Source organism: Mus musculus, chromosome 6 (assembly GCF_000001635.26).
Source record: "Mus musculus strain C57BL/6J chromosome 6, GRCm38.p6 C57BL/6J".
Taxonomy (NCBI): Eukaryota; Metazoa; Chordata; class Mammalia; order Rodentia; family Muridae; genus Mus; species Mus musculus.
Window position 1 is genome coordinate 83,630,158 of NC_000072.6, and position 26,299 is coordinate 83,656,456.

General features: G+C 47.9%; 1 protein-coding gene across 1 annotated transcript; it reads right to left on the bottom strand.

Moving 5' to 3' along the window:
- Nucleotides 1–14,384: 14,384 nt before the first annotated feature.
- On the bottom strand, nt 14,385–25,959 carry Clec4f (C-type lectin domain family 4, member f). The gene is made up of 7 exons (NM_016751.3): nt 25,800–25,959; nt 24,901–25,017; nt 24,526–24,606; nt 22,202–23,143; nt 16,631–16,782; nt 15,739–15,857; nt 14,385–15,213 (listed from the first exon to the last, which is right to left on the bottom strand). Exons 1-7 carry the CDS (start codon nt 25,873–25,875, stop codon nt 15,054–15,056), a joined length of 1,647 nt encoding a protein of 548 aa, NP_058031.2. The 5' UTR covers nt 25,876–25,959; the 3' UTR covers nt 14,385–15,053.
- Between the last annotated feature and the right edge of the window lie 340 nt (nt 25,960–26,299).

Consider the following 26,299-nt stretch of genomic DNA (forward strand, 5'->3'; position numbering starts at 1 on the left):
TCAGAAGAGATTGCACCTAAGCCAGCCTGGTCTGCAAAGTAAACTCCTGTCGACATGGGCTACAGAAAAGAGTCTGTTCAAAGAACCCCAAATTTGGGCTTAGAGACAGCATGGGGTAAGAAGTGTGTGGAGCTCAGTCTGAATATCCAGTACCCGTGTAAATAACCAGGCATGGTTGCATGTTCCTGTAACCCCATTATCAAGGTTGCGGGGGAAGACAGGCAGGTTCTGACAGCTTGCTGACTAGCTAGCCAAGCTGAAATGATGGGCTTCCCTTTCAGTGAGGGGTGAAAATCAGGAGAGGCAGACACTCAGTGTGTTACCCTACTCTCTGCACTCATCCACACATGTGCATATCACACACACACACACACCCTCCCCTCAAGTTTCACAAGACAGTCATACTTTACCTGAAAGTGAGTTTTCTTTCTTCCCAGTCTGGAAGAGAGATTGTGATGGAGCTTCCAGAAGAGAAGAACCTGCCCTTTTTCATTGGGTCTCATTGTGCGTCCATCTCGTGGAGCTGGGAGAACTGCATAATGTGGTCAGGGAATTTGAGCATGTTTATTCTCTCTCACTTTGTTCTCTAACAGACACTTGAAGTGAAGCTTGCTCCTGAAGAGTGCTTGTCAGCTTTGGATCCTTTTAACAAAGTCTGATCATTGACTTAACATGTATGAAACACTATCACAAAGAAGAGTTAGGTAGAACACTTGTATTTTCTAAGAATTTGGTAGTTTGGTGTACATATCTATATTTACACATGTGTGTGACTGTATGTAGTATGTGTGTGTGCAGGTCTGCATGTGCACATATGTAGACTAGTGGAGGTTATCGAGTGTCCCTCTTTATCACTCTTTCCCTGTTCCTTTAAGAGACCTTTGAGGCAGGGTCTCCTCTGGAACTTGGAGTTCATGGGTCTTTCAGCTAGGATGGAATTCAACAAGTCAGTCTTCCTGTCTCCATCTTGGTCAGGAGCAGGCTCACAGGCTCACAAGGACACTGGGATTGTTCCCTGTGTGCTGTGGTCTGAATTCTGGTCCTCATGCCTGCATAGTGGGTGCTCTTAAGCACCAAACCTTCTCTTCATCCCAGAATTCTGTTTAAGTATTCTAAATGTCTGTTTCCATTGGTTTCCACCTTATGCTGATGTGAAGTCTGGTCTTCTTTCATGGGTGACTTTGATAGGGAAACTCATGTTTTCCCTAATTCCATGGTTTTTGCTTGCTATCTCAAATGAAGGTTAGGATTTTGAGACTGAGACAGGAGGATCCTGAGTTCAGAGCCAGCCTAAGCTATATAATGAAGGCTTTGGGGGTGGGGAACAGAGATGGGGAGATAGCTAAGACAATAAAGTTCTTATACAGTTCAGGGAGGAGGTCCGGGTCAGTCAGAGACACTTGACTCAAAAAATAAGGTGGATAGCTCCTGAGGGAGGACACTCAAGGTTGACCATCAGTCTTTACATGTATGTGTGCACACCAGCGTGCACACCAGCACATGCACATGCATGTGTGCACACAAGGGCATGTACATGCTTGTGTACACAACAGCACATGCACATGTATGTGTGCATACCAACATATGCACATGCATGTGTGCACACCAGCACATGCATATGCTTGTGTACACACCAGCACATGCATGTGTACACACCAGTGCATGTACATGCATGCACTCACAAGATGGTGTAGACACAAACAGATGTTGGAGAGAGGAATGAAAGTGTAATGTTTACTCATTGTGCCTAAGTACAGTCCCTGCTCCTCAAGTGACCTTCTATAAGCATTGTTCTCTTCCGTCTCCAGGACCAGTCCCTAGTAACCTCTGACTCTTAGACATTCTGTGTTGAGTGAGTGAATCACACCAAGCAAGCTCTGAGGGTTCCTGAGGATTCTTTCCCCTGGCGTCAAACAACACAAGCACCATTTCCCCATATTGAAGGTCCCCATGTTTTGCTGTTCACAGCAGAAAGTTCACAATAAACAAGACAAAGCACTTTTTAAAGACGGAACAAGAGAAGTCTCACCTCGCTGTTGAAGGTGACAGCTTGTGACATGCTGCCTGCCTGTGTTCCTCTGCTATGCATCTCATAACCAAGGTGATCCTGGTTCTAGCATCTGCGTGCATGTTGCTGTGTGGGTTCTTTGCTGGTGCAGGGCCTCACTGCCAACCACAGGCCGCCCTGAAGCAGCAGAGCTTCTGCCCGTGCTTCTGAATGCTTCACCTTTTTTCTTTTTAACTCGTTGACATAACTAAACAGCGAATGTTGCCAGAGCTGCCTTGTCATTTTGCAGTTGGTTCTCTCATAAGTGTTTGTCCCCACTCTTGGATTTTCTGTTTTCAGCCGATGCTGGTACGATCTAGACTTTAATCATAATATGATTTATATGTGTGTGTATGTGATGTGAATATAAACGTTTGTCACAACAGACATAAAAGACATAACAGCAATCCAAAATAACAGTTTGTGGTATGTTTCCTTCTCAGAATTCTGCTTCCTTGCAGCTTTTTAAAAGCTTCACAGTAGACCAGTTACCGTGGTTGCAATCTCAGCAACCTTGGGAGGAAGAGACAAGAGGATTCTGAGTTGCAGGACAGCCTGGGTGTCCTCGTAATACATAATCCTAACTTGTCAGGGTGTAGAGAATACGTGACAGCTGAGTGCCTGGCCCTGCAAGAGCATCTGTGTCAAGAGTGCATCGCTCCGGGCACTCTGCTGGGGAGGTGACAGGCACACAGCAAGAGCTACGGGTGGGAGGAGAGATGTGGCCGCTGTGTGGACGCGGCAGGACTGCTGCTCTCATGAGCTCCGTGCATTACAGGGCTGGGCTAGAGAGTCACAGATCCAGGGCTAAAGGGCCCTAGACCCTCTGGTGCTTTCTCCTTGAGCTCAGTAGGGTAGGGTGGGACTCACCATGAGTCAGGACATGCTATTGGGAGGAGGGAGATCTAGGTTCAAGACACACAAGGAAGTCTATGGTCTATACCCCTCTTACCCATTCAGGAGGCCTAGGCAGGGCCCCATGAAGAAACAGGATGTGTGGAGGGTCAGACTGTGCAGTCAAAGGGCCTTACACCTGCCTCACCTTTTCTAGCTTCAAAAGGCAGAAAGGAGACAAAGGATGAGTCTGGGGGCATCGGGAGGAGGGCAGGACCCAGGCGGCTCCACCACCTGCAGGTGCTGGCATCACCTACAAACCTCCAGGTGTTGATTGTGAACACTGGGTCACAGCAGTTATCCCACAGGCTGGAATCACCCCGGGGGTGGGGGGATTCTTACACACACACACACACACACACACACACACACACACAAAACACACTGAAGTTCCTGTGCCCAGGGTTCGGATTTCATGAGTCTGATGGGTCTGAGTTCCTGGATTCATGCAAATGTATGCATACACATTTACCTACATTGTAAAAGCTTAAACTAAATTTGCCAGAAGTGCTCGGACGTACATATACAACTTGCTCAGCACTGATAAAGTTTTGAGTTCCATCCACAGACAAAATACCAGACTGCAAACAGTTCACAGCACAGTACCAGAGAGCCCCTGAGCTTCAGTGAGAGGTTCCCCTTGTTTTGGCTACTTGCTGCAGTTTCTTTCTTTTCCCGACTTACCACTTTCATTATGTTTCCAAAACTATTTTAACTATTTTTTTATTTTTATTTTTTAAATTTGAACTTTCACTGCCTAAAGTAGGTCTGAATTTCTGGGCATAAGTCATCCTCCTGCCTCAGATTCCAGAATACAGAAGCCACATAAAGGCCAACCCACACCTTTAGGAAACAGGGAAAGAAACAAAAAATGAGATAAAATAGGGGAGCTGCCTGTTCCGTTGGGAGTTAGAAGGCACGCAGTAAAGAGTCACCTTCTCCTCTCCCCGGCTGCCCTCCCTGCACCTTCACCAGATGCAAGCTGGGGTGACTGTCTGGGCCACACCAGCAGCTTCACAGTGGGTCAAAAGTGCATCTCTGCAGAGACAGAGAAGGGAACAGACATGCAGGCGCTGGCCCTCTCTCCTCCCCAGGAAACAGCTGAGATAGTTTCCTCACAAGAACCCTCAGGTCAAACCCTTCTTGTTCTCCAGCGGGCCTTCAGAGCCATGAGTCACAAGGAAATGCCAGTGCAGGGCCCTGTGTGCTTTGATCACAGAGGAGCTGCCATTCAGGCAGGGCTGGGAGCCACAGCACAGGACAGGGACCAGAGACGCCTGGACTAAGCTGTGTGCGCAGTGTAAAGCTCCACAGCATCGTCTCCCCATCTGCTGAGGGCCAGGCTGAGAGAACTCTGTGTGCAGTGAGTAGGGAGTCAGCCCATCTTCTACACAGTGAGCACAGGACACGTGCATGGTGGGGTCTATGTGGAAAACTTGGTTCTAAGTCCATCCTATATAGTGACTTGTCTTTTAGAGAGAGGGTCTCATGTAGTCCAGGCTGGCCTTGAACTTGCTGTCATGAAGGATGGCTTCCAGTTCTTCTGCTTCCAACTCCCAAGTTGGGAATCACATTGATGGAGCCCAGGCAGGGTCCTATGCAGTGGCTCCCGTTCCCACAGCAGCCCCACGAGGGTCGCCTCTAGCTACTGCCATCCCACAGAGGAGGAAGCAGACATGAGAAGCTGTCTCTCCCAGCCACGGAGACTAAGATGGAGCTGACTCATCCCCTTGTCTGGCACAACCCCATGAGGTAAATTGACTCTCTGATAGCAAAGACAGTTTCAAAAGCAGATAATGTAGGGGCTCTGCTGTTGTCCAGACAGATGGACAGGGCCAGACAGAAGCTGGCCAGAGCACCTGTGCAGAAGGCTCTCAGAGCTGGGAGAGCCATGGCTGAGGGTGTGACTGCTCAGGTGACTTCCAGAGGTGCAATGGAAGGTGTATAGACAGGGTGAGGGGGACCGAGACTGCAGTCCTGAGATCTGCAGAAGATCTGAGAGGGAAGACTGCAAGACAGGCAGGGCTTTGGGGAGGCTCAGAAGGCAATGCGAGGCTGAGGAGAAGGCTTAGTAAAGTTCTCAACCTCAGGAGCCTGAATACCTGAGTCTGGATCTCTGAAATCCATAGAAAAGCCAAGCTCCTTGTCTTCAAGGATGTGAGGAGGAGAGGCAGAGACAGAAGGGTACTGAGGTTTCAGCCTGCTTGAACCACATGGCAAAGTTAAGCTACTGAGAGACCCTGGGTCAAACTGATGGTAGAAGATGCCTGAGGGCTGACACTTGTGACTATCTCATGACCTCCACACATGCAGACATGCACTCCATGCAGACATGCACACATGCACTCCATGCACTCCATGCACACATGCACACATGCACTCCATGCACACATGCACTCCATGCACACATGCATTCCATGCACTTCATGCAGACATGCACTCCATGCACACATGCACTCCATGCACTTCATGCAGACATGCACACATGCACTCCATGCACACATGCACTCCATGCACACATGCACTCCATGCACACATGCACACACAAATACATACTGGAGTGGGGGTAACAGAAACAGAACTGTGCTGTGTACACTGCAGATCATACCCTAGTTCTACGGCAGGAGAGCCACCAGGACCTCCCTCTTCTGAAGCTCATGGGCCTCACCATATCCCAAGTGCAGCCCAGTCCTCTTCCCTCCTCTCCAACTGCCACCAAGGCTTGCAGCTTGGGGATTTGGGGATAATTTGGCAGTTGAACTGCATCAGGAGCATCCTGTGGCCCACCAAAGAGTCAGTAGTACTGGTTCCTATACCTGAAGGCAGGAAAGAGGGAAGACACCCCTAATGGGTGTGTTGCCCACCCAGGCACTCAGGCAGGAGTCGTCCTGGACCTAAGTTTCAGGATTGCAAATATGCAGCCCGGAGTGTGAGGATGACTTGCTGGAGGGCTGAGTTACTTCATCCTTTTATTTGCTAACCTTCCTCATCCTCTGTCACAGAGTCTGCAAGACGACTCAGCGGCCAAAGGCACTTGCTGTGCAAGCTTGACCCCAGTTCAACTCCTAGAGAGTCAGCTTCACAGACCTGTCTTGTGCTTCTACAAGCACAGCAACACACCCAAGAGTAAATGTGTTGTTCACTTAATTATGTTACCTTTCTTTCAGAGTCCTCAATTTCTTAAGAAACTGCCCCCTCATCCCCAGGAAACCAGCTGTCATCACACAGCTTCTCTCAGTTAGAGACATGTTTCTCCCATCCATTTGTCGAACCCAAGCTTCCATCCATTGTAAGCTCAAGCCTGGGAGCCCTGGGATACCCTCAGTACACATAGGTGGTGGGCATTACCACAGCCTGCTTGTACCCCCAAGCAATCCTTGTCACAAACAGCAGCTGAGTGGAGTTCCCACAGGACAGACAGGGTGGACAAGCACTTCAGAGCGACAGGCTTCCCACTTCCCCCAAATCAGCTGAGGATCTGTCTCCTCAATGGCGCCAGTCAGTCTGGGAAGAATTTCATCCCTATGCCTCTGTCAACCTCTGGAGGAGAAGTAGCCAGCCTGAAACTGAGCACTGACCCTGGAGTATTGGCAACAGCCCTGTCCTCATTCCACCCCATTGGTGGTGGTGGTGGTTGATGATGATGGTGGTGGTGATGGCGATGGCGGTGGCGGTGGCGGTGTGTTGTGTTGTGTTTTGTTTTTTTGAGACAGACTCTATCTCCATAGTCCTAGCTGTCCTGGAACTCACTGGGTAGACAAGGCTGGCCACAAATTCACAGAGTTTGTGACATTTTCTTTCAAAGTTCTCGATTTCTTGACTAAGAAACTTCCCCTCATTCCCAGAAAACCAGTTGTGAGGTCCACAGCTTCTCTCTTTTCGAGTAATGTTTCTCCCATCCATTTGTAGAACTCAAGCTTCTGTCAATTGTAAGCTGAAGGCTTACAATTTAGGAGGCTCCCTCTGCCTCTTACATTCTGGGTTAAAGGTGTGCATCACCACGTCCAGCTAGCCCAACTGTCTTTTGACAGTGAGTATCTGGGGTGAGGCATGGTATCTGTACTCCAAAATACCCTAGATCTTTAGCTCATGGGGTCTTTCCTATGGGTTACACCCTAACTCTCTCTCCTCTCATCCATGCCACAGGAATGGCACTGTGAGAGCTGGGGTTGTAACACTGATTCATTGTTGAGTCCCTAAAACTTAAGAACTTGGCCCACACAACACACACAGTGAAGACATGTCGATGTGAACTTCCTCAGAGGAAGCATTTAAAAGAAGTCACATCGCTAGAGCTCTGACTCAGTAGCTATGAGCATGTACCCTGAGTTTGGTACCTGGTACCCATGTGTATTCAGCTTCCACGGGATCCAGGGCCCTTCTCTGGACTCTTCAGGCACTGCACTCAGGCACATGACCACACACAAACACACATACGTGTATTGAAAAAATTAAATGAATCTTTTTTTTCTAATTTACAGAAATTGATAGCTTGAGTAGAGAAAACATTAATAATGATTTAGGGTATGTGCATAATAAAATGATAATCAAAATAATGTGCTCATGGAACATCTATAGAAATTGTTCATATATTCAGAAAATACAAAGCAGGACATTATTTAATACTGACTCCTGATGCTACAGAGTTAGGAAAGCCCTAAAGTAAAGGCTAGAAGTACATATAAGGGAGACGTCAGTTACTGAGAGAAGTGACTATCAGAGCACAGGACTAAACAAAGCATCTGACTAACATTGGGGAAGAGGGGCTAGAGAGAATCTAAGAGTCTGAAAATGGGGAGGAGTGTGGGGAAATGCTGACTTCTGCACTTGACAAGGCCATTGTACTCATGAACAGACAGCATCTGCGGTTATCTGCTCAGGACACACAGGATCAAGCCATTCTGAGTTCTAGCATAGATGGGAGATGGCTTATGATGTCTTCTTCATTGCTGAGGAACTTTTGGTAGCTAATGGCTGCTGGAGAATGGAAGTCATTTTTATTCAAGGGTGTAGCTACTGGTAAGTCGTCCAGGATCCAGGAAAGAACCCCACACCCATGTGCATGCAAGCTACCATAATTTAAAAGACACAAAATAAGGAGGAGGGAAGAAGTCATCCAGTACATATAAGGGAACATTAGTTACATCAGGGGATAAGAAAAGATAATGGGAGAGGGGTGAATATGATTGATCAAAGTATATTATATATACATATATATAATTGTAAACAATTATTTTAAATTAAAATATTGTTGTGTATACATTTGCATGGATGGATTACAGAAAGGAACAAACAAGCCATTTTACTATGGCTATAGATATAAAATATAGACAAAAGAACTATTAGGAATTAAATCTAGCAAAATATTAAAAGAATAATATCATAGCCAAGTATGGTGGTTCATGTCTATAAATAATCCCAGTACTGGAATCCTCAGGAGGCGGAGGCAAGAAAAGCTTGAAACTACAAAGTTTATGGACTACATAGTATGACCCTGCCTCTAAAGAAAAAGGAAAAAATAAGCATGACTATTCAAAACAGAAAGGATACTTCATTTCTCAGTAATGACTACTTCTGCCTACTGCCACAGACAATCTGGGTCCCTGGTCTGTGAAGAACGGGATTTCTTAGGCAGATGGACAAAGATTCCGGATGAAAATGACAGACAGATCACACGAGAAATGTGTTGAATCTGAATGTATTGTTTTGGTTGAGCTTCAGACTTATATAACAATGAATTATCAGAGGATACAAATCACAAAAAGACAAGATACACTGAAATTCACCAGTTACAGCAGAAAGGAATTTACAGGGACTAGTTAAATGTTTACATTAGGGATAACAAGCCCTGCCTAGGATCAGCCTAATGCCAGGCAAGAATTTCACACTTTAAGGTTAAAAGCATCAGGGGGTTGTTAACTCTTGACAGGCCTTAAGAGTAATGTGCTATCACAGAGCTCTAAATTCTTAGGTCTAATAAAACTTATCTTGTCTGGAGAGTTTCCCCTTATCAGGGTAGTATATCAACTTATACTTGACATGGAAGTAGCCTGTAGTAAAAGATTTCTGTCTCAGTGAGGCTTTTAGTCTCTATCTGTAAACAGCTGAGTAAAATGGCAAGTGCTTAATTGTTTACTGAATGGGTTAAGCTCCTTGCTGCTATCTGGAATCTAAGAACACTGGAAAAAGGCTTTAGCTATGTTAGAATACAATCTTAAAAGGCATTTACTATAAGGTAATACTATATAGAGTGCACGTGGATCTATACACTAGACTAATGTGGGAATGGAAAAATTAATTTTATGGTTTATATAGATTAGGGAGAAAATGTCAGGCCCCCGGGAAGGGAGTTTCCTTGAAACTCTTTGCTTCATGAACCAGCTTCCCAGCTTTCGCTTTGTCAAGCTGACTCCACCAGAGTCCCTGGCAGCCTACTGTGTTAATGTACTGTCCCAGCAGGAGGGACAGAAGTGCAATGCCACAGTCACCTGCAGAAATCTAAGGAGGTCCCTTCATCTTTTAGAGGGAAAAAACTCAGGTAAGAATCAAGATTTATGGCTTCAACACACACACCACACGCCACTGCATGTCAGGGTGAGCCAGTGAAAAATAGAATTAGGCTTTATTAAAACTAATAAATGAACGCTGGGAGTGGTGGCACACGCCTTTAATCCCAGCACTTGGGAGGCGGAGGCAGAGGCAGGCGGATTTCTGAGTTCAAGGCCAGCCTGGTCTACAAAGTGAGTTCCAGAATAGCCAGGGCTACACAGAGTAACCCTGTCTCGAACCCCAACCCCCCAAAAAACTAATAAATGCACTAATAAAACTAATAAAATAATGAAAGATATTTCAACACAGGTTTCTTTTTCCCTTTCTTCCTTCCTTCCTTCCTTCCTTCCTTCCTTCCTTCCTTCCTTCCTTCCTTCCTCTCTCTCTCTCTCTCTCTCTCTCTCTCTCTCTCTCTCTCTCCTTCTTTCCTTCTTTCCTTCTTTCTTCCTTTTTTTTTTTTTTTCGAGACAAGGTTTCTCTGTTTAGCCCTGGCAGTCCTGGAACTCACTTTGTAGACCAGGCTGACCCCGAATTCAGAAATCTACCTGCCTCTGCCTCCCGAGTGCTGGGATTAAAGGCATGCACCACCACTGCCCGGCTCAACACAGGTTTCTAAGTTCAAGGAGTAAAAGGAAGAAATAGACAGTGTGTGTGTGTGTGTGTGTGTGTGTGTGTGTGTGTGTGTGTGTGTGTGAAACATACCCAAGTGTGGATATGGACTCAAAAAAGAGTCACAAATAAGTGGTGGCTATCAAGTTACATCTCAAAGGATGGCTAAAATGTTGTTTTTCTTTTCCCTTTTTATTACGGGATATTAGAGGGTGTCTTGGGTGGGATTCCAATCTGATAAGTAGAACCACTAAGAACTTCCATCAGGGGTTAAATATGTCCTTTCACTATTCAGAGAACAAAGATGGATAAGAAGAGGACCCCCCCGCCCAGGCTGAGCAGTGGTGGGGCACACCTCTAATCCCAGAACTGTATTTCCAACATATAATGGCACAGGATATGTGCTACCATTCCAAAAGGTAGAAAGGAGAGCATGGTGGGCCAAATAAATACTGGACAAACTCCAAAGTCTTCATCTTTGTGTCTGATGTCAAAGTGCTCTTCAAGCATCCAGCTTTGTTGACTGCAACACAGTTCCTCTTGTGCTGGTTCCACTTCCTGGAAGCAGCTCTCCTCAGCAGGCATCGTGTAAGTCTGGCCTCTCCGACATTTTGGGAGATGATCTAGGCTTCACCTTCACAGCTTCACACAATGGTCTCTCTAGGCCTCCATGCAGGTACACCCAACACAGACCTGACGTCAGCATCTTTCCTTGTGGGAAGTTGTGATACTCACTGTGGGCCAAGCATTCAAACCCATTCCATAACCCTCTTCTTCTATCCTTGACTCTAAAGCCTGAACCATGTGGCCAAAGCTGCCAAGTTCTGCTGTTTTCTGGGGCTAAAACATGACCCCCCCCCCCATTCAATTACTACTTCACCAGCTTTCTGATTTTGATGGTTTCCTTCCCTGCCTAAGCTTGGCTGTACAGGAGCTCACTTTGTAGACCAGTCTGGCTTTGAACTTAGAGATCTACTAGCCTCTGCCTTCTGGTACTAATGCCTCTAGTACTGACATTAAAGACGTACTACCTTTAATTCCTTTTCGGAAGTTGGAAGCTTAGCTGGTGAAGATCTTGCCCTGAGATCACCATACCTTTATTCCATTTTTAAATCTGTTTGTCTTCTTGAACACAGAACTTAGTTCCATTCTACTTGCTGATGACCCATTTCTCCTCAATCTGTACATTTTGTATTTTTACTTGTGCAACTTGGTCTTTTTCATTATGGTGAGCACTAATAATAACATGGCAGAGTCAATACTCAGCTGTTTTGAGATTTCCTCTACCAATGGGATTAATTCAATTCTCTTCACTTTAGCCTCAGGCAGACTCTTCAAACAAGGACAAAAGCCAGGCACACTCTTCACCAAAAAAATCACAAGAACAATCTCTAGGCAACATTACTAAAATTCTTCTCCTCTGAAACCTCTTGAACCAAGCCCCCACAGTTCAAATCTCCCTCAGCACCACTGTCTTCCATGTTCCTACTAGGATGACCCATTAAGCAGCACTTAAAGCATTTCAAGTCTTTGGGAAACACGGTGGTATGCAGGTAGACATGGTGCTAGAGAAGGAGCTGAGAGTTCTACAGCTTAATCCTCAAGCAGGAGAAGACCGTGAGCCACACTGGATGTATCTCAAGTATAGGAGACCTCAAAGCCCACCTCCACGATGACACACTTCCTCCCACAAGACAAGACCACACCTCCTAATAGTGTCACTCCCTATGGGCCAAGCATTCAAACACATGAGTCTATAGGGGACATCCCTATTCAAACTACCACATAAAGTAAAAATCTAAAGGGCTTTTGAGGGGTCATATGGGAAGCTACTAAAGAAGCTGCTTAAAATATATACATATAATTGAGTCACCAAATAATAAGGAAGACAATGCCCCAACTAAACAACTTTCTACCAAGTAAAACTTACCATGTCAGGAATGAATAACATCTACTCAAGCCATTAACCAAAGGAGTGCAGTGGAAACACCCAAACATCTCAGGCTATTGCCTAGGCTATTAGCTGAACTTTACAAACCGATGGTAAAGCCTTATTGCATAACACATAAGGAGAAAGACAGAGACTTGTGGACCACCATGCCACCCACAGACCTATGGGTGCATACACAGTGCACTGCACAGGTGGGCCATGGACACCTGTTTGCCAACACACCATGCAGCACGGATGGAGGGTATCACCCAGGGATCTGCCAGAGGTGTGACTAGCCTGCAGCAGGAGCTACCAAGTACATTGTAGTCAGATAGGAGATAATAAGAAGTGGACCAGCTTGAGCCTTATGAAGAGAATGGAACTGGAGACTTAAGGTAGAGAGGAGTAGCCTGTTGTGAGTAGCCATTCCTGATACCTGGGGCCATGGTGAAGTCCCAGCCAGAGCTGCGGCTGAGGACCATTCTGAGTTGGTGGCTACACAGAGGGAGAGGTTGAACGTCGATGTCCCAGGCTCACATTGCCACTAGAGAACATGGGGATATCTCTGATCAGGGCAGCCACTGGGGACCAAACAGATGTCCAGGGGCTGTGCAAAACTGGCACAGCCCTCACTGAATGTCACTCTCTGGAGATCTGGTCCTATCTTTCACCTCTGGCAGCACGCAAAAGATCGAGCCCTGCATCTTTCCCAGGCACACAGTGGAGCTGACCCTGATGGCAGGAGTGTGGGTGAGCCAGACCCAAGGCCCCAAGCTGTCCCTGACATTCATCTGCCATGGATGGGGTGGCCCAGGTACAGAGGGGATACTTCTCCCAGTCCCTCACTGCCTCTGGCAATCAGGAAAGCCACACACGGGGTGATGAGCTCAGAAGAGCTAGCTCTGCTCAGCAGCAGCAGCAGCATCAACACTCGGGAGAGCAGGCCCTGAACCTCACCTGGAAAGCACAGCAAGGCTGACCATAATGGTGGGAGCACACATGAGACGACCCCCAAGGGTGAGAATGTGGAAGGGCTGGCCTGTGAGGTGGCGTAGGGGTGGGGTGATGCCTTTCCTACCCCCTACCCATCACCACCTGCAGTGGTCAGGAAAGCTGCCCACGGGGTCATGAGGGCAGAAGAGCTGGTCCTGCCCCTAACTGGCTGGAGCACTTGAGAAAGCAAGCCCTGCACCACTCCTGGGCAGCACAGTAGGACTGGCCCTGGCTGAGGTGGGTGTGGGTGAGCCATTCCTGAGGATGAGAGTAAGGGAAAGCTGCCCAACCACTTGTGAGGTGACATGTGTGCTGGGGTGATGTCTTTCCCCCCTAGCCCCTCCTTCCTCACCCCTCACTACCTGTGACAGTCAGGAGAGCTGGCCCTGGGAAAATGAGAGCAGGTGAGCTGGCCACGTCCCTTGCTAGCTCCAGCACGTGAAAGAATAGACCCTGCCTCTTGTCTGAGCAACATGGTGAAGCTGGCTCCGATATATGAAGGCATGGCTGAACCAGTTCAAAGGGTGTGAGAGCAGGAGAGCTGGCCCAGCCCCTCACAGCCTGCAGCACTTGGGAGAGTGGGCCCTGCCTCTGAGTTGACCCTCCCTGAAATCTCTATCTGTAATGAGGGGATGTGTGAAAGGGCCAGGCCTGCTGTTCCAAAGCTTCAGACTCCACAGCACAGGGTCACAGCAGGATAACTGGGAGTCCTGATAGGGATCCAGTATTGATGTTGTCTCAGAAGTCAGGGATCTTGAACCAGACCAATGACGCAATGCAGTGAACATTTGCAAGTGAAGATGTGTGGACAGAAGAAGACACTGCAGGACACACTGCAGGGCATACTACAGTTTCCACTGTGAGGTATTTTCTAAGCTTTCTTTGGGGGAGGATTGGGGGGAAGGGTTGAGATTGCAAGGTCAACAGTCAGATATGAGGGGACAGGGAAATGAGTGGGACTTGGGTGCATGATGTGAAACAAAGAATAAAAAAAAGAAAAGAAAAGAAAAACCAACTAGAAAACTCATCACACTAACATACAGGAAAGAGCTATTTCCAGATACTGGACCTTAGGCACACTAAAACTTCTGGCCACGTTAGGGAGCTGGGGATCAGATGGGGAGCCTATTTTGTTTTGTTTTGTTTTGTTTTGTTTTGTTTTGTTTTGTTTTGTTTTGTTTTCGAGACAGGGTTTCTCTGTGTAGCCCGGGCTGTCTTGTGCTGGAACTCACTCTGTAGGCCAGGTTGGCCTCGAACTCAGAAATTCTCCTGCCTCTACCTCCCAAGTGCTGGGAGTAAAGGCGTGCTCCACCACGCCCGGCCCAGCCCCGTGGTTTTCTTTCTGAAGTTTCTTCCACAGAACAGCGAAGACACTATTTATTAAGGAATGCCATTCCACCCAGGTCGAGGAGAGGAAGCTCTTTGCAGTTTGAGGGAAGAATATGAAGAAGTCAAAGAGAAAAAGAGAAAGATCCAGAAACCTGAATGGGATTCCTTGTGTATGGAGACACCAAGAGAGAGCTCCTGAGGTTCTCACCCTAAGGTGAGCAGAAAGGAGATCCCTGGAAAGATTAGCAAGATGAATGACAGGGTGGAGCAGAGACCACCAGCCCACAGGACAAGGGAGAGAAACAGGGCCCCAAATACACACATGAAGAAACACATGGAACCCCTGGGGTGACTTAGGAAAGCCCTGTAGTTCCTGTGAAACCCCAGCTGCTGTCTGCACTGTCACTGAAAAGTGGACCTGTAGTGACAGAAAGACCCAAGGGAAGGAGGGGACAGTCCATGGAGAGATGGGAGTGAGGGCAGCTTCAGGGACTGTCAAGAACCAAGTTTCTGTCCATTCAGTGAGTGTTTATTGAGGGCTTATCTGGGCAGACATGGGGTGCTGAGGGGACTCCAATGCAGGGCTTGTCTTTAAGAAGGAGGCAAGCATGTTTTAAATAGCAGAACGACAGGGCAATACAGGACAGGAAGCCCTGAAGTGAGATCAAGGCTGAAGGAGTCTCAGGAAGGACAGACTCAGCTCTAGCCTACTCTGGCCGCAGACCACCCTGTGGACTTCTTGCACACCCAGGGGTAGGAGGATCCACAGGCCATGTCGTTCCACTGCTGCCGGACGTGAACACAGTCTTCTCGCTCTCCGTTCCTATGTCTCCAGTTGTCAGGCTGATTTTTCCCCCAAAACCTGGAAGAACATGGTTTTACTCTGCTAGACAAGGCAGTCTTCCTTCCCCATGCATAAAGAGACCTCAGGATGGGGACAGGACCAGGACTAGAGGAGTCCCCAGAGTGGCCCTACTGGGGCTGCCCTCCCTCTGTTACTGATGATTCAGGGTCTGAAGGGGAATCCTCCACAGAATCCAACACTTGGAGGAAACAAATGAATAGGTGAAATCAAAAGAACAGGAAGGCAGCTGGCCTGCTAGATCCAAGGCCTGTCCTTTCTAGATGCTGGTCTACTGGCCTCAGAGGTCAACATACTACATGTCATCTCATATACCACAAACATTACACATCACACAACATGCATGCCACACTCATCACACATTTGTATAAACACACGTATACACCACACACACACACACACACACACACACACACACACACACACACACTCAAACACTCACTAAACAGGACCATACACAAAGAACAGTAAAGCCTGCCCAAGGCAGACAGTGCCTGGACAGAGCTAGACAGAGGTTGTAATCACCCTTTGCTCTGGGCATTGTTGAATGGTGTCCCATCTACCCAGCGCCAGATGCCCTCTGTGCCCTGGTCAGTGAGCCCAATCCAATGGTCCCCAGAACTTGTAGTCTGTACCAGGAATGCCTGTGCAAAGGAGACAGAACTGTGAGAAGTGGACTCTTTGGACCATCCCTTCCTTGGCCCCTAATCAATGAGCCCACCTCAGTGCGGAAGCTTCCAGAACCTTCCATGGCTTATCTAATCTCTAGAGAAGCAGGTAGGTCCCTCTGGGGAAGCCCCATCTTCCCCCATATTGACTTGTCTTTGATGTCCCTCACATTTGAGAAGGGGTGTGCCTTGGCTGGGACAGAAATCCTCATTCTAGTTTATTCTTAGCAGCACTGTACAAGTCCTGGGAAGAGTCACTAGGAATAGACAATTTTGCAGGTTAAGCTAAACCAAACAGCATAGTCCTCTGTTAGCCTGGTGGACAGTATTTTCTTGCAGAGTCCTAGATGCTTAGGAGTGAGTCTAGCTCTCAGGGGACCAGGGTCTCCTCTTCACCAGCCGTCTACAGCTACTGGATATTTCGATCCAGACTGATGCCCAGACAGGAAGGCTGGCAGGGGCTGAGGAAATGTAAGATAGAAACACCCCCTACATTGAAGGGTGTCACAGGTATCTTTTCCTTCCCTTCCTGCTGACATCTGCTGGGGCCTGTAGGTCTTCCTCCTTCCCTGGGCAGGTGGCCGTAGCTGGCCACACTTCCATCTCAGTACAGAGCACTCTTGGGAACTCAGTAAATATTTGTTCCTTGCCTGATGGGGACATGAGGGACTTTATCACCCATTAGGAGGACAAAAATTTAAGTTTTTGTGTCCCTATCCATACCCCACTCTCAGTCCCAGGCCTCTGACCTGTTCCTCCTGAGAGGTCACCGAAGCCAGGTGCGCTCCCTGGGACGTACAGAACTTCTCAGCCTCCCGCCACGGCTTCTTGTCACGAGAAAAGTAATAAAAGTTTCCATTGAAGTACTTCCAGTTCTGCGCGATCAGCTGGAGAACCTGATCTAGAACAAAGGTCAGGGAGAAAGAGTCAGGAGCAGATAGCGTTGTTCCAAAGCCAGCCTCTGCTCTACCTTGGAAAATCACAAGCCCTGGCAATTAATTCCCAGTGCTCAGTGTTGCAGGAGCAGGGCTGGGACCCCATACCCCAGTCTCGTAGCCCCATCTTAGAGGCAGCATTCTAGGGCACCTAGGTGTGCCATTCACTGCTGGGAACTCTCAACCTTGACACCCACTGGCACTCTCTGCAGATGCCTGCTTTCTGGTATTCAACACTCTCCACCTCATGACTGTCACCAGCTGTTTCTGTCTGCTTCCAATCCTGCAATTTGTAACCTCTTTCACTTCCTGACTTCATCTCCATCCGCAGACTCCAATACACATGCACCATGTCCTCTGTAAAGATGCTCAAGCTGGAGAGGATGGAACAGGGTGAAGGCACCGTGTGCGTGTTTAAATTTATTTATTAGAAGGGTGTCACACGTGTGTCCCACAGCATGCATGTGGAGCTCTGAGGACAACTTGCAGAAAGGAGTCGGCTCTCTCTTCCCACCATTCAGGTTCTAGGGATCAAATTCAGATTGTCAGACTTGGTGACAAGCACCTTACCTGCTGAGTCATCTGGCCCACCCAGGAAGAAGGTACTTTTAAATCAGGTAGAAACATCAATGGCGACACAAGAACTCAGGTTTCAGTGAAAGATAGTAAGTGTGCGAAGCAGGGATTCTCAGCATGTGGTCCCCACCTGTCTATGCCAGCATCACCAGGAAACTGGACCTGGCTATGCCAGTATCACCAGGAAACTGGCTAAGATGAACGTTCCTTCTCTGTTCAGCCCCCAAATGCCCTTTTAACATGTGCCATGGTTCTGCCACGCCTGCAGATGATTCTGTCACTGTCTGAGGTTGAAACAAGGATAGACAAACTGCACCCCAGCAACCTCCTCTCAGAAAGTCTTACTGGAACACTGTGTGATATATCTGTGTGCTATCTGTGGTATTCCCTCAATACTGCAGCAGGAAGCAGTTCTATAGGAGAGACCTTACAACCCAGAAGCCTAAATTACTGCCTATTTTGTCCTTAAAGAAAAGATTCAAGGGCTAGAGAGATGACTGAATTAATGCTGTTCCTGCTGCATAGGCATGAGGGTCTATCTAGTTCAGCTCCCAGTACCCACACAAAAGCCCAGTGTGCTGCATGTGCCTATAATCACAGTGTTGGGAGGTGGAGACAGCAGATCTCTTAAGTCCATTGACCAGTCTGCTTAATGGAATGGAGTGAGAAATATTTTCTCCAAAAATAAGGTGATATAGCTCAGTGGGTAGAATGCTTGGCTATTCTGCAGAAAGCAATCAAGTTTTGGTCACAGAACTGCATGAACCACACATAATAGGCCATTTCTGTAGTCCCAGAACTCGAAGAGGTGGAAGCAGGAGGAAGAAACTCAAGGTCATCCCTGGTTAGATATCAAGTTTCAAGACAGCCTGAGGTATGTCTATCTCAAAGATAGATAGATAATAGATAGATAGATAGATAGATAGATAGATAGATAGATAGATAGATAGATAATAGATAGATAATAGATAGATAGATAGATAGATAGATAGATAGATAGATAGATAGATAGATGAGAGAGAGAGAGAGAGAGAGATAGGTAGGTAGATAATTGATAGGTAGATACATAGATAGGTAGATACATAGATAGATGGATAATAGATGATAGATAATTGATAGATGATAGATAATTGATAGGTAGATAGGTAGGTAGGTAGATAGATAGATAGATAGATAGATAGATAGATAGATAGACAGATTAGATAGACAGATCAAGTGGAGAGAAATTGAGAAAGACAATCTAGCCTTTATACACATGTGCACTCATGTGTCATGTGTATATACACTACACACACTGAACAGGAGTGGGTAGAAGGAAAGCTCAAAGCATGGCTGCTACTAGAAGTACCTAGAAGGTTTTCCTAAAGTTCTGAAGCCAAGCTGCATCCAGGCCAAAAGGTCTCAGTTCCAGAGCTGAACTTTTATGGTTTTTTGAGGGGGGGCCTCTCCATAGTATACCCCAAAGTGTGGAAGCAGTAGTCACTGATGCCACAACAGAAAGCCAAAGAGAATGTGAGGACAGCAGGGCAGAGTGGGCAGAGGACTGAAGCAGGGAAGGCTTCCGGCCGCCCATGTCACTCCCAGCACACAGACAGCATGGCAGGCAGGTCCTGGGTACTGCCCACATAGTTCTACTTGTCAACTCCGCTCCAGAAATCACTCCATTCCAGTTCTCCAGTTCCTACAGCCTCTTTCATCTTGTGAGCCGCCTTCCACTCCACCCAGAGGAGGCAGCACCAAGTTCCAACACTCTGCTCGTGTTCCAGGTGACCAGCCTCCTCCACACCCAACCTCACTGACAAGCTAGCTGCTCCACTCGGGTGTCCTCCCTCTCCTCCTCTCACTTTCCCTCTTTTGTCTCCCTCTCCCTCTTTTTTTGTCTCCCTCTCCCTCCACCCCCTCTGCTTCCCTCTCTCTCCCCCTCCCTCACCCTCTCTCTTCTTTCTCTCTTTACCTCTCTATTTGCTGCTTCTCTGCTTCTTTCTCTCACTCTCAAGCCAGGTCTATCAGAACCTGGAAAGCCCATCTCAGGGGAGTTCACCAAAACATTAGCAATGAATTTGAATGGAGCACAGCAATATGCTGCAAGCTCGGTGGCTGTCTTCTCACATCTGCCTCTCTGTACCTACCACATGATCAATATTTCACATGCTCTCTCCTTCAGGCACACTTCTAACCCCATGAAGCTTGGCTTCCCTTCTCCACCCTCATCCTTCTCCTCATGGTGCACCTTGCCATATGCATGCAAATACCGTCAAGACCAACATCTCATGACCAAGTCTGCACCAACAGCCCAGAACCAACATCCAAGAGCCTACAAGCTTAGGCCTCTATCCTAGTCTGCATAGCCCGTAAAAGACAGCCTTGAATCTCCACAAAGCATTCCAGATCCAGCAAGTGAGAGCTGCCCTTTTCTACTCCTTATCTCCGACTGAGACTGGGAAGCCAAGCCTTCTAGGGAGACACCTTGCCACTGTCCAGCAGTTCCCAGCTTTTGGAGGAGGACTTGCAAGCTCAGAGCTTTTCCCTGTTTACTGTGTGCTTTCCAGGCAGCTCCTGGCCTCTAGCGCACTGTTCTCAAGGGACCCTTTCTAACATTACTAGGTTGTAAGTAGCTTTTTATGGAGAATAGGTCAGAGCACTTTTGCAGAGTGCATGTTCATCCATCCTGGTACTGTGTAAGACGAAGCCAATGCTAAAGGTACATATGAAACAGCTGGAAAGCCACCATTCTGGCCCCTGCACACTGAGTCCACATCTGAGAAAGTTGCCCTCTTTCCCACAGGCTCCTCATCTGTTGGGAGTTTCCAGAACCCCAGATTCCTGTCCCCATGCCTTGGTGGATATGCCCCATGTGCCTGCCATGCAGCTAACGGTCTTCAAAAGTCAGCCCAAGACCTCCTCATCTGATCTCTCTGTGCTGCACACACTAGAAGGGAAGGCCCTTCTCCCTTTCTCTGGCTCTTTCTTCATCCCAGACCCCAGTCCATGCTTCTCCCATCTCTTCATCCCTTTCTCTTGTCTGTGTGTCATTTCTGCAAGCCTGCCCTCATAGCCCATCAGGTTGTGATGGTGGGGACATGTTTTCTCAGTCTCTAAGCCCTTGCAATAATGACTCAGTAAGCCTCAGCTGCACGTGAGGGGTCCTGGTGCAGTCTGAAGTCTTCGCATGTGTCTGGGTGTGAAACAATCCTGTTATCCTCATTTTGGATGTAAGATCTTATGTATTCCAGGCCATCCTCAAACTCACTATGTAGCTGAGGTTGGCCTTGAACTCCTGATCCTCCTGCCTCTGCCTCCTGAGTGCTGAGATTACAGCCAGTGGAGTAGCAAAGCTCAAGGAGGAGCTTGTTCAAAGTCTCAGCAGGTTGGAAACAGAGCCGTGCTCCCCAGCTGGTGATCCTCAAAGTCTCAGCAGGTCGGAAACTGAGCCGTGCTCCCCAGCTGGTGATCCTCATGTCTTTTTTTTTTTTTTAAGATATTTTCTTTACATACATTTCAAATACTATCCCAAAAGCTCCCTATACCCTCCCCCAGCCCCGCTCCCCTACACACCCACTCCTGCTTCTTGGCCCTGGCATTCCCCTGTACTGGGGCATATAAAGTTTGCAATGCCAGTGGGCCTCTCTTTCCACTGATGGCCGACTAGAACATCTTCTGATACATATGCAGCTAGAGATATGAGCTCTAGGGGGACTGGTTAGTTCATATTGTTGTTCCTCCTATAGGGTTGCAGACCCCTTCAGCTCCTTGGGTGCTTTCTCTAGCTTCTCCATTGGGGGCCCTATGTTCCACGTTATAGATGACTGTGAGCATCCACTTCTGTATTTGCCAGGTACTGGCATAGCCTCATACGAGACAGCTATAACAGGGTCCCTTCAGCAAAATCTAAAAATTCAGGTGACAGCAGATGCTGGTGAAGATGTGGAGAAAGAGGAACACTCCTCTATTGCTGGTGGGATTGCAAGCTTGTACAACCACTCTGGAAATCAGTCTGGAGGTTCCTCAGAAAATTAAACATAATACTACCAGAGGATCACACAATACCTCTCCTGGGCATATATCCAGAAGAAGTTCCAACTGGTAACAAAAACATATGCTCCACTATGTTCATAGCAGCTTATTTATAATAGCCAGAAGCTGGAAAGAACCCAGATGTCCCTCAACAGAAGAATGGATACAGAAAATGTGGTACATTTACACAATGGAATACTACTCAGCTATTAAAAACAATGGATTTATGAAATTCTTGGACAAATGGATGTATCGGGAGGATATCATCCTGAGTGAGGTAACTCAATCACAAAAGAAGTCATTAGATAATGCACTCACTGATAAATGGATATTAGCCCAGAAACATAGAACATCCAAGATACAATTTGCAAAACACAAGAAAATCAAGAAGAGGGAAGACCAATGGGTGGATACTTCATTCCTCCTTAGAATAGGGAACACAATACCCATGAAAGGAGTTACAGAGACAAAGTTTGGAGCTAAGACAAAAGAATGGACTATCCAGAGACTACCCCACCCAGAGATCCATCCCATAATCAGCCACCAGACACCTCTTTCTTGCGTGTGATTGTTTTGACACTGGCTGGATTACAAGCCATACTAGGCTACTCAGGCTAGCTTGTCTCATTAAATGTGATTCCATTTCTAGCACCATCCTCCTCCCCAGATGGTTAGGTAAGCAAGGAGGCTAAAGGGTCAGAGGTCATCACCGCTCCCCAGAGCACGAACACACATACACACACACACACACACACACACACACACACACACACACACACACACATCTCTACTTACTCTGAGTCTTCTGCTCCTGCTTCTGTGCAGCCACAGCTTCCTGCAGGGCCCCCAGGCGATTCTGCTCCCCCTGAATCTTGGCAGTGAGGGCTTTGGTCGCCTGCAGATCTGCCTTCAAACTCTGCATCTCTGTCTTGGCCCTCTGAAGATTGCTCTGTAGCATCTGGACATTGGACTTCAAAGCTGAGACATCACTCAGGTCCCTTCTCAGGGTCTGTAACTCTCTGCTGGCATCTTTCATTTGGCCATTGACCACCTCAATCCGGGAGTTCAAGGAACTGGTGCTTTTCAGCTCAGCTTTTAAGCCCTGGATCTGGGCATCTGTCTGCTCCAGGTGGCCATTTGCCTTTTGAGTCTGAGCAGTGAGTGTTTCCAGCTCTTTCTTTAACGAGTTCATCTTTTCACCAGCCCTTTCCATACCATCTCTCACGGTCTGGATCTGAGCACTAATGTTGTCCATACTGTGCTGGAGAAAGCCCTGGGTCTGGGAGCTGAGGTCATTTGCACTCTGCAGACTTCCCCTCAACGCCTGGATCTCAGACTGGGCTTCCTCCAGGCCTCTGCCCAGCACGTGGAGCTCAGCACTGGTGTTTTCTGTGCTGCTCTTTAAGAGACCTCGGGTCTGGGAAGTCATAGCGTTTGCCTTTTCCAAATCTCCTCTCAGACTATGGATATCAGCACTGGCCACCTCCAAGGAGCTTCTCAGCGCCTGGGTCTCCAAAGCCAAGGCTCCAGATTCCTTCAGCACATCTTTTGTCTGCAGGATGTCAGCATTCACATCCTCTAGATGGCTCCCAAGCAACTGCACCAGAGAACTAACATTGTCCATTTGGTACTTCAGTATCTGTACCTCCTTGTGACAGCTGCTAGAATTCTCCTCATAGTCCCTAAGCCTCTGGATAGCCACTTGCATTTCTGTCTCCCTGACAAATTGGGAATGATCTGAAAAGAGGAAACAGAAGGTGCAATAGAGGCCTGTTAAGTGGGGAAGCTCAGGTGGCAAATCAGAACATTCCTTAATGTCCCTGGGTAGGGTAGTCACACTGTCAACTGGGAAGGACCTAGAATTACCCAGAAGACAAACCTCTGGGTATAAGATAGTTTCCAGGGAGATTCAACTGAGCAGAAAAGACCCACCATGAATGTGGGCTTCACCATCCTAAGGGCTAGGAGTCCTAGACTGAATGAAAAGGAGGAAAAGCTTTTACACACACACACACACACACACACACACACACACACACACACAGCTGAGCACTAGTGTCATAGCTCTCTGCTTCCTGACTGTTAACACAATGTGATCAACTACCTCAAGTTCCTGGTTCCACGACTTCTGGCCATGATGAACTGTGCCTTCAAACTGTGAGCCAAGATAAACTCTTCCTTCAGTTGCCTCTATAATTTATCTGTTGCAGCATTGTGATACATTAGAGACTCCTCCACACACAGCTTTGAGTGATCCTAGGGCAGCCAGCTGGTCCCTGAAGCTAGTAGGCTCTGGGGATGGACCACGCAAGAATGCAGGCAGGCTAGCTAGCTGCTTGCTACACATACACACACACACACACACACACACACACACACACACACACAAACACACATGAGCAGGAACAACAGAAACTCTGGCCTGGGTTCAATTCTCAACACTACTAAGAATATTTTTCTCAGATCACGTGGATGAAAAACGACTGAAAAAGAACATGCTTATTTTTAAATCCTTTTTCATATGAAACTCTATAAGAAAACTGCTCTTCACCATGACAAGTGAGGTTGAAGTCAGGAGGGGATGCGAGAGATCACCAATGGCTGCAAGCAAACCCTGGGGAGGGGATGGTGAGCTGGCTCCTCAGCCTGACTGTAGAGATGGTTTCAGGAACACACTCCACAGGGATTTATCAGATTGTGCAATTTAAATATGCCCAATGTTTACGGCAGCTGGACCTCAATAAAGCTGTGCTGAAAAATGGGACAATTTGGGGTTTAGAGATACAGCTCATTTGATAGAACACTTGTTTCGTTTGCATGAGGTTATGGGTTCAATCCTCAGTACCACATTACCTGGGCATGGTGCCACACACCTAGCATTATAGAAACGGAGGCAGGAAGGGTCAGACATTTAAGGTGATTCTTGGCTTTTTAGTTTGAAACCAACCTGGATTGTATGAGATCCTGTATCAAAAAATAAGTTTACAATATGTTTTAGGAGGAAGGTGGGAGCTGAAGCTCGGCGTGGGAACAGGAGCTGGAAGAGAAGCTGCAGCAGAGTCTGTGCCCCACACCCCACAGCCAGCTCCCTGAGGCGCGTCCTCACTGGAACTACTCACTGTCGTGTCCAGAGTTGTTGCTTCCCCGAAGCAGGAGGGAGGGAGGCTCTTTATTCCACTCAGGTCTCCAAGGCTGTGAAGCTGAGAATGCCATTCCTGGGTCAGCTCAATCCATAGCCCTGACATAATAGACTTCCCACACAAGCTGGGTTCCAGAAAGAGAGGAGCATCAAGCCTGCCCCCCTTCCCAGAAGCCTCCATTCTCGAGAGCCATCTCACAGCCCAGTGGGCTCTGTTGACTCCAGGTCTGGGCCTAGGTTGGTGGCAAAATGTTACTTCAGAGAGCAGAAATGTCCAGAAGACTGCCATCTGGGTCTCTTGGGACCTTTGCACAGAGGGAGAGTGAGTTGTGGCTAAAGTCACCCGAGAACTTACCCACCACAAAAAGAGCAAGGAGAGAAAAGATCACAGTCACCACCATTAATGCCAGAATGACCTGGACGTGCCGCAGGGTCCTGGGAGCCATGAGAGCAGCTGACTTAGGCCCCAGTCCTGCAGGGGAGAAGCCAAGACTCAGGGTAAGAGTGCAGGGAGAGCCAGGACTGTCGGTCTTGACACAGTCCCCTGACTTGTCCGTTAGAGATGAGAACAACTGCCATGCTTCTCACAGGGAAAGAAAGCATTCTCTCAGGACAGGTAACAGCCAAAGGTATGGGGCTCACAACCCACAGAGGCTGCAGTGGTGTCCTAGACATGAAACCCGTCCCAGAGAAAGCGTTGCTGTGGGTGCGATCATAAAGAAAGAAGAAAGTGAAGGCTGAAAGCAGGTGGAAAGAAGGTACATAGCAGGGGTCCAGACCACAGGTCCCCATTCTGTTAACAAGCCTGACCACATCAAGCATTAGTGTCCCTGGGGTGGATGGTTTCATCCCTGGAGCCTTCCACAGAGCTTGACATGTTGCCCTGGACGCATGTCTAGGGCCTTCTGGGAAATTGGTTACTAGCCAGGGATGCACCCACTAATGATCTCGGAGAGCACCAGCTCCAGAGGGTGCACGGGCTAGGTGGAGGGCAAAGCCGGGGTTCAAAACCAGGCCCATCTGAACTCCAAGTGCACATTTTTCCTGACATCGGGTTACTGTACCCAGTGGAGGGGCTCTTGGAGGTTTCATATAGAGCCTGGGGTGCTCAGAGTTCTGGTCCTCTGCCGACCTGTTTATTCTGACCCATCTATTTACTATGGAACCAAGGCAGGGATGATACAAATCTCTGGGCTGGCAAAGATGGGCTCAGAGGGCAGGGTATAGGCAATATTCTTACCTAAATATTCTTACCTTGGGGCTGTAGGGAGACACACTGGTTGTCTGTGCAATATCTAGCCATATCTCTGTTCAGCTCGGCCTCCTTCATCCTCCTGCACCGTTCTTGCCACTGGTTCCTAAAGCCTGTCCTGCAAGCCCACAGTAGTGAGAGCCTGAAACACAGTGGGAGCCTGATCTATGTTCTCCTGAGGTCAGGACAACTTCCCAAACCTGCCTCCTCCCTCTGACTCTGCAGAAATCCAATGTTACCACTGGCCCCTCCTCCTCTTGGAGTTACAGAGGCCAAGAGCCCAACAGCCCTTTCCCCCTCTGCCCCTGGCTCCATGCCAGCCTCTGCCTCAGAGCCACACACCACCCAACCCCCTTCAGCAGGGTCTGCAATCTGCCCCTAAGAAGGGGACTGTCAACTTTACAGGGGAAACATTCTTGAGAGGCTGAGGAGATGGCTCAGACAGTGAAGCGCTTGAAGCATGAAGCGCTAAGCATGAAGACCAGAGTTTGGCTCCCCAGCA

Bases quoted from the DNA above. Each gene is read 5' to 3' on its own strand.
- Clec4f (NM_016751.3), bottom strand. From the start codon at position 25,875: ATGAAGGAGGCCGAGCTGAACAGAGATATGGCTAGATATTGCACAGAC. The intron at 25,018-25,799 runs GTAAGAATATTT...TCTCCCCTGCAG, and splicing joins TGTCTCCCTACAGCCCCAAG to GACTGGGGCCTAAGTCAGCT. The intron at 15,214-15,738 runs GTGATTACAACC...ATGTTCTTCCAG, and splicing joins AACAATGCCCAGAGCAAAGG to GTTTTGGGGGAAAAATCAGC.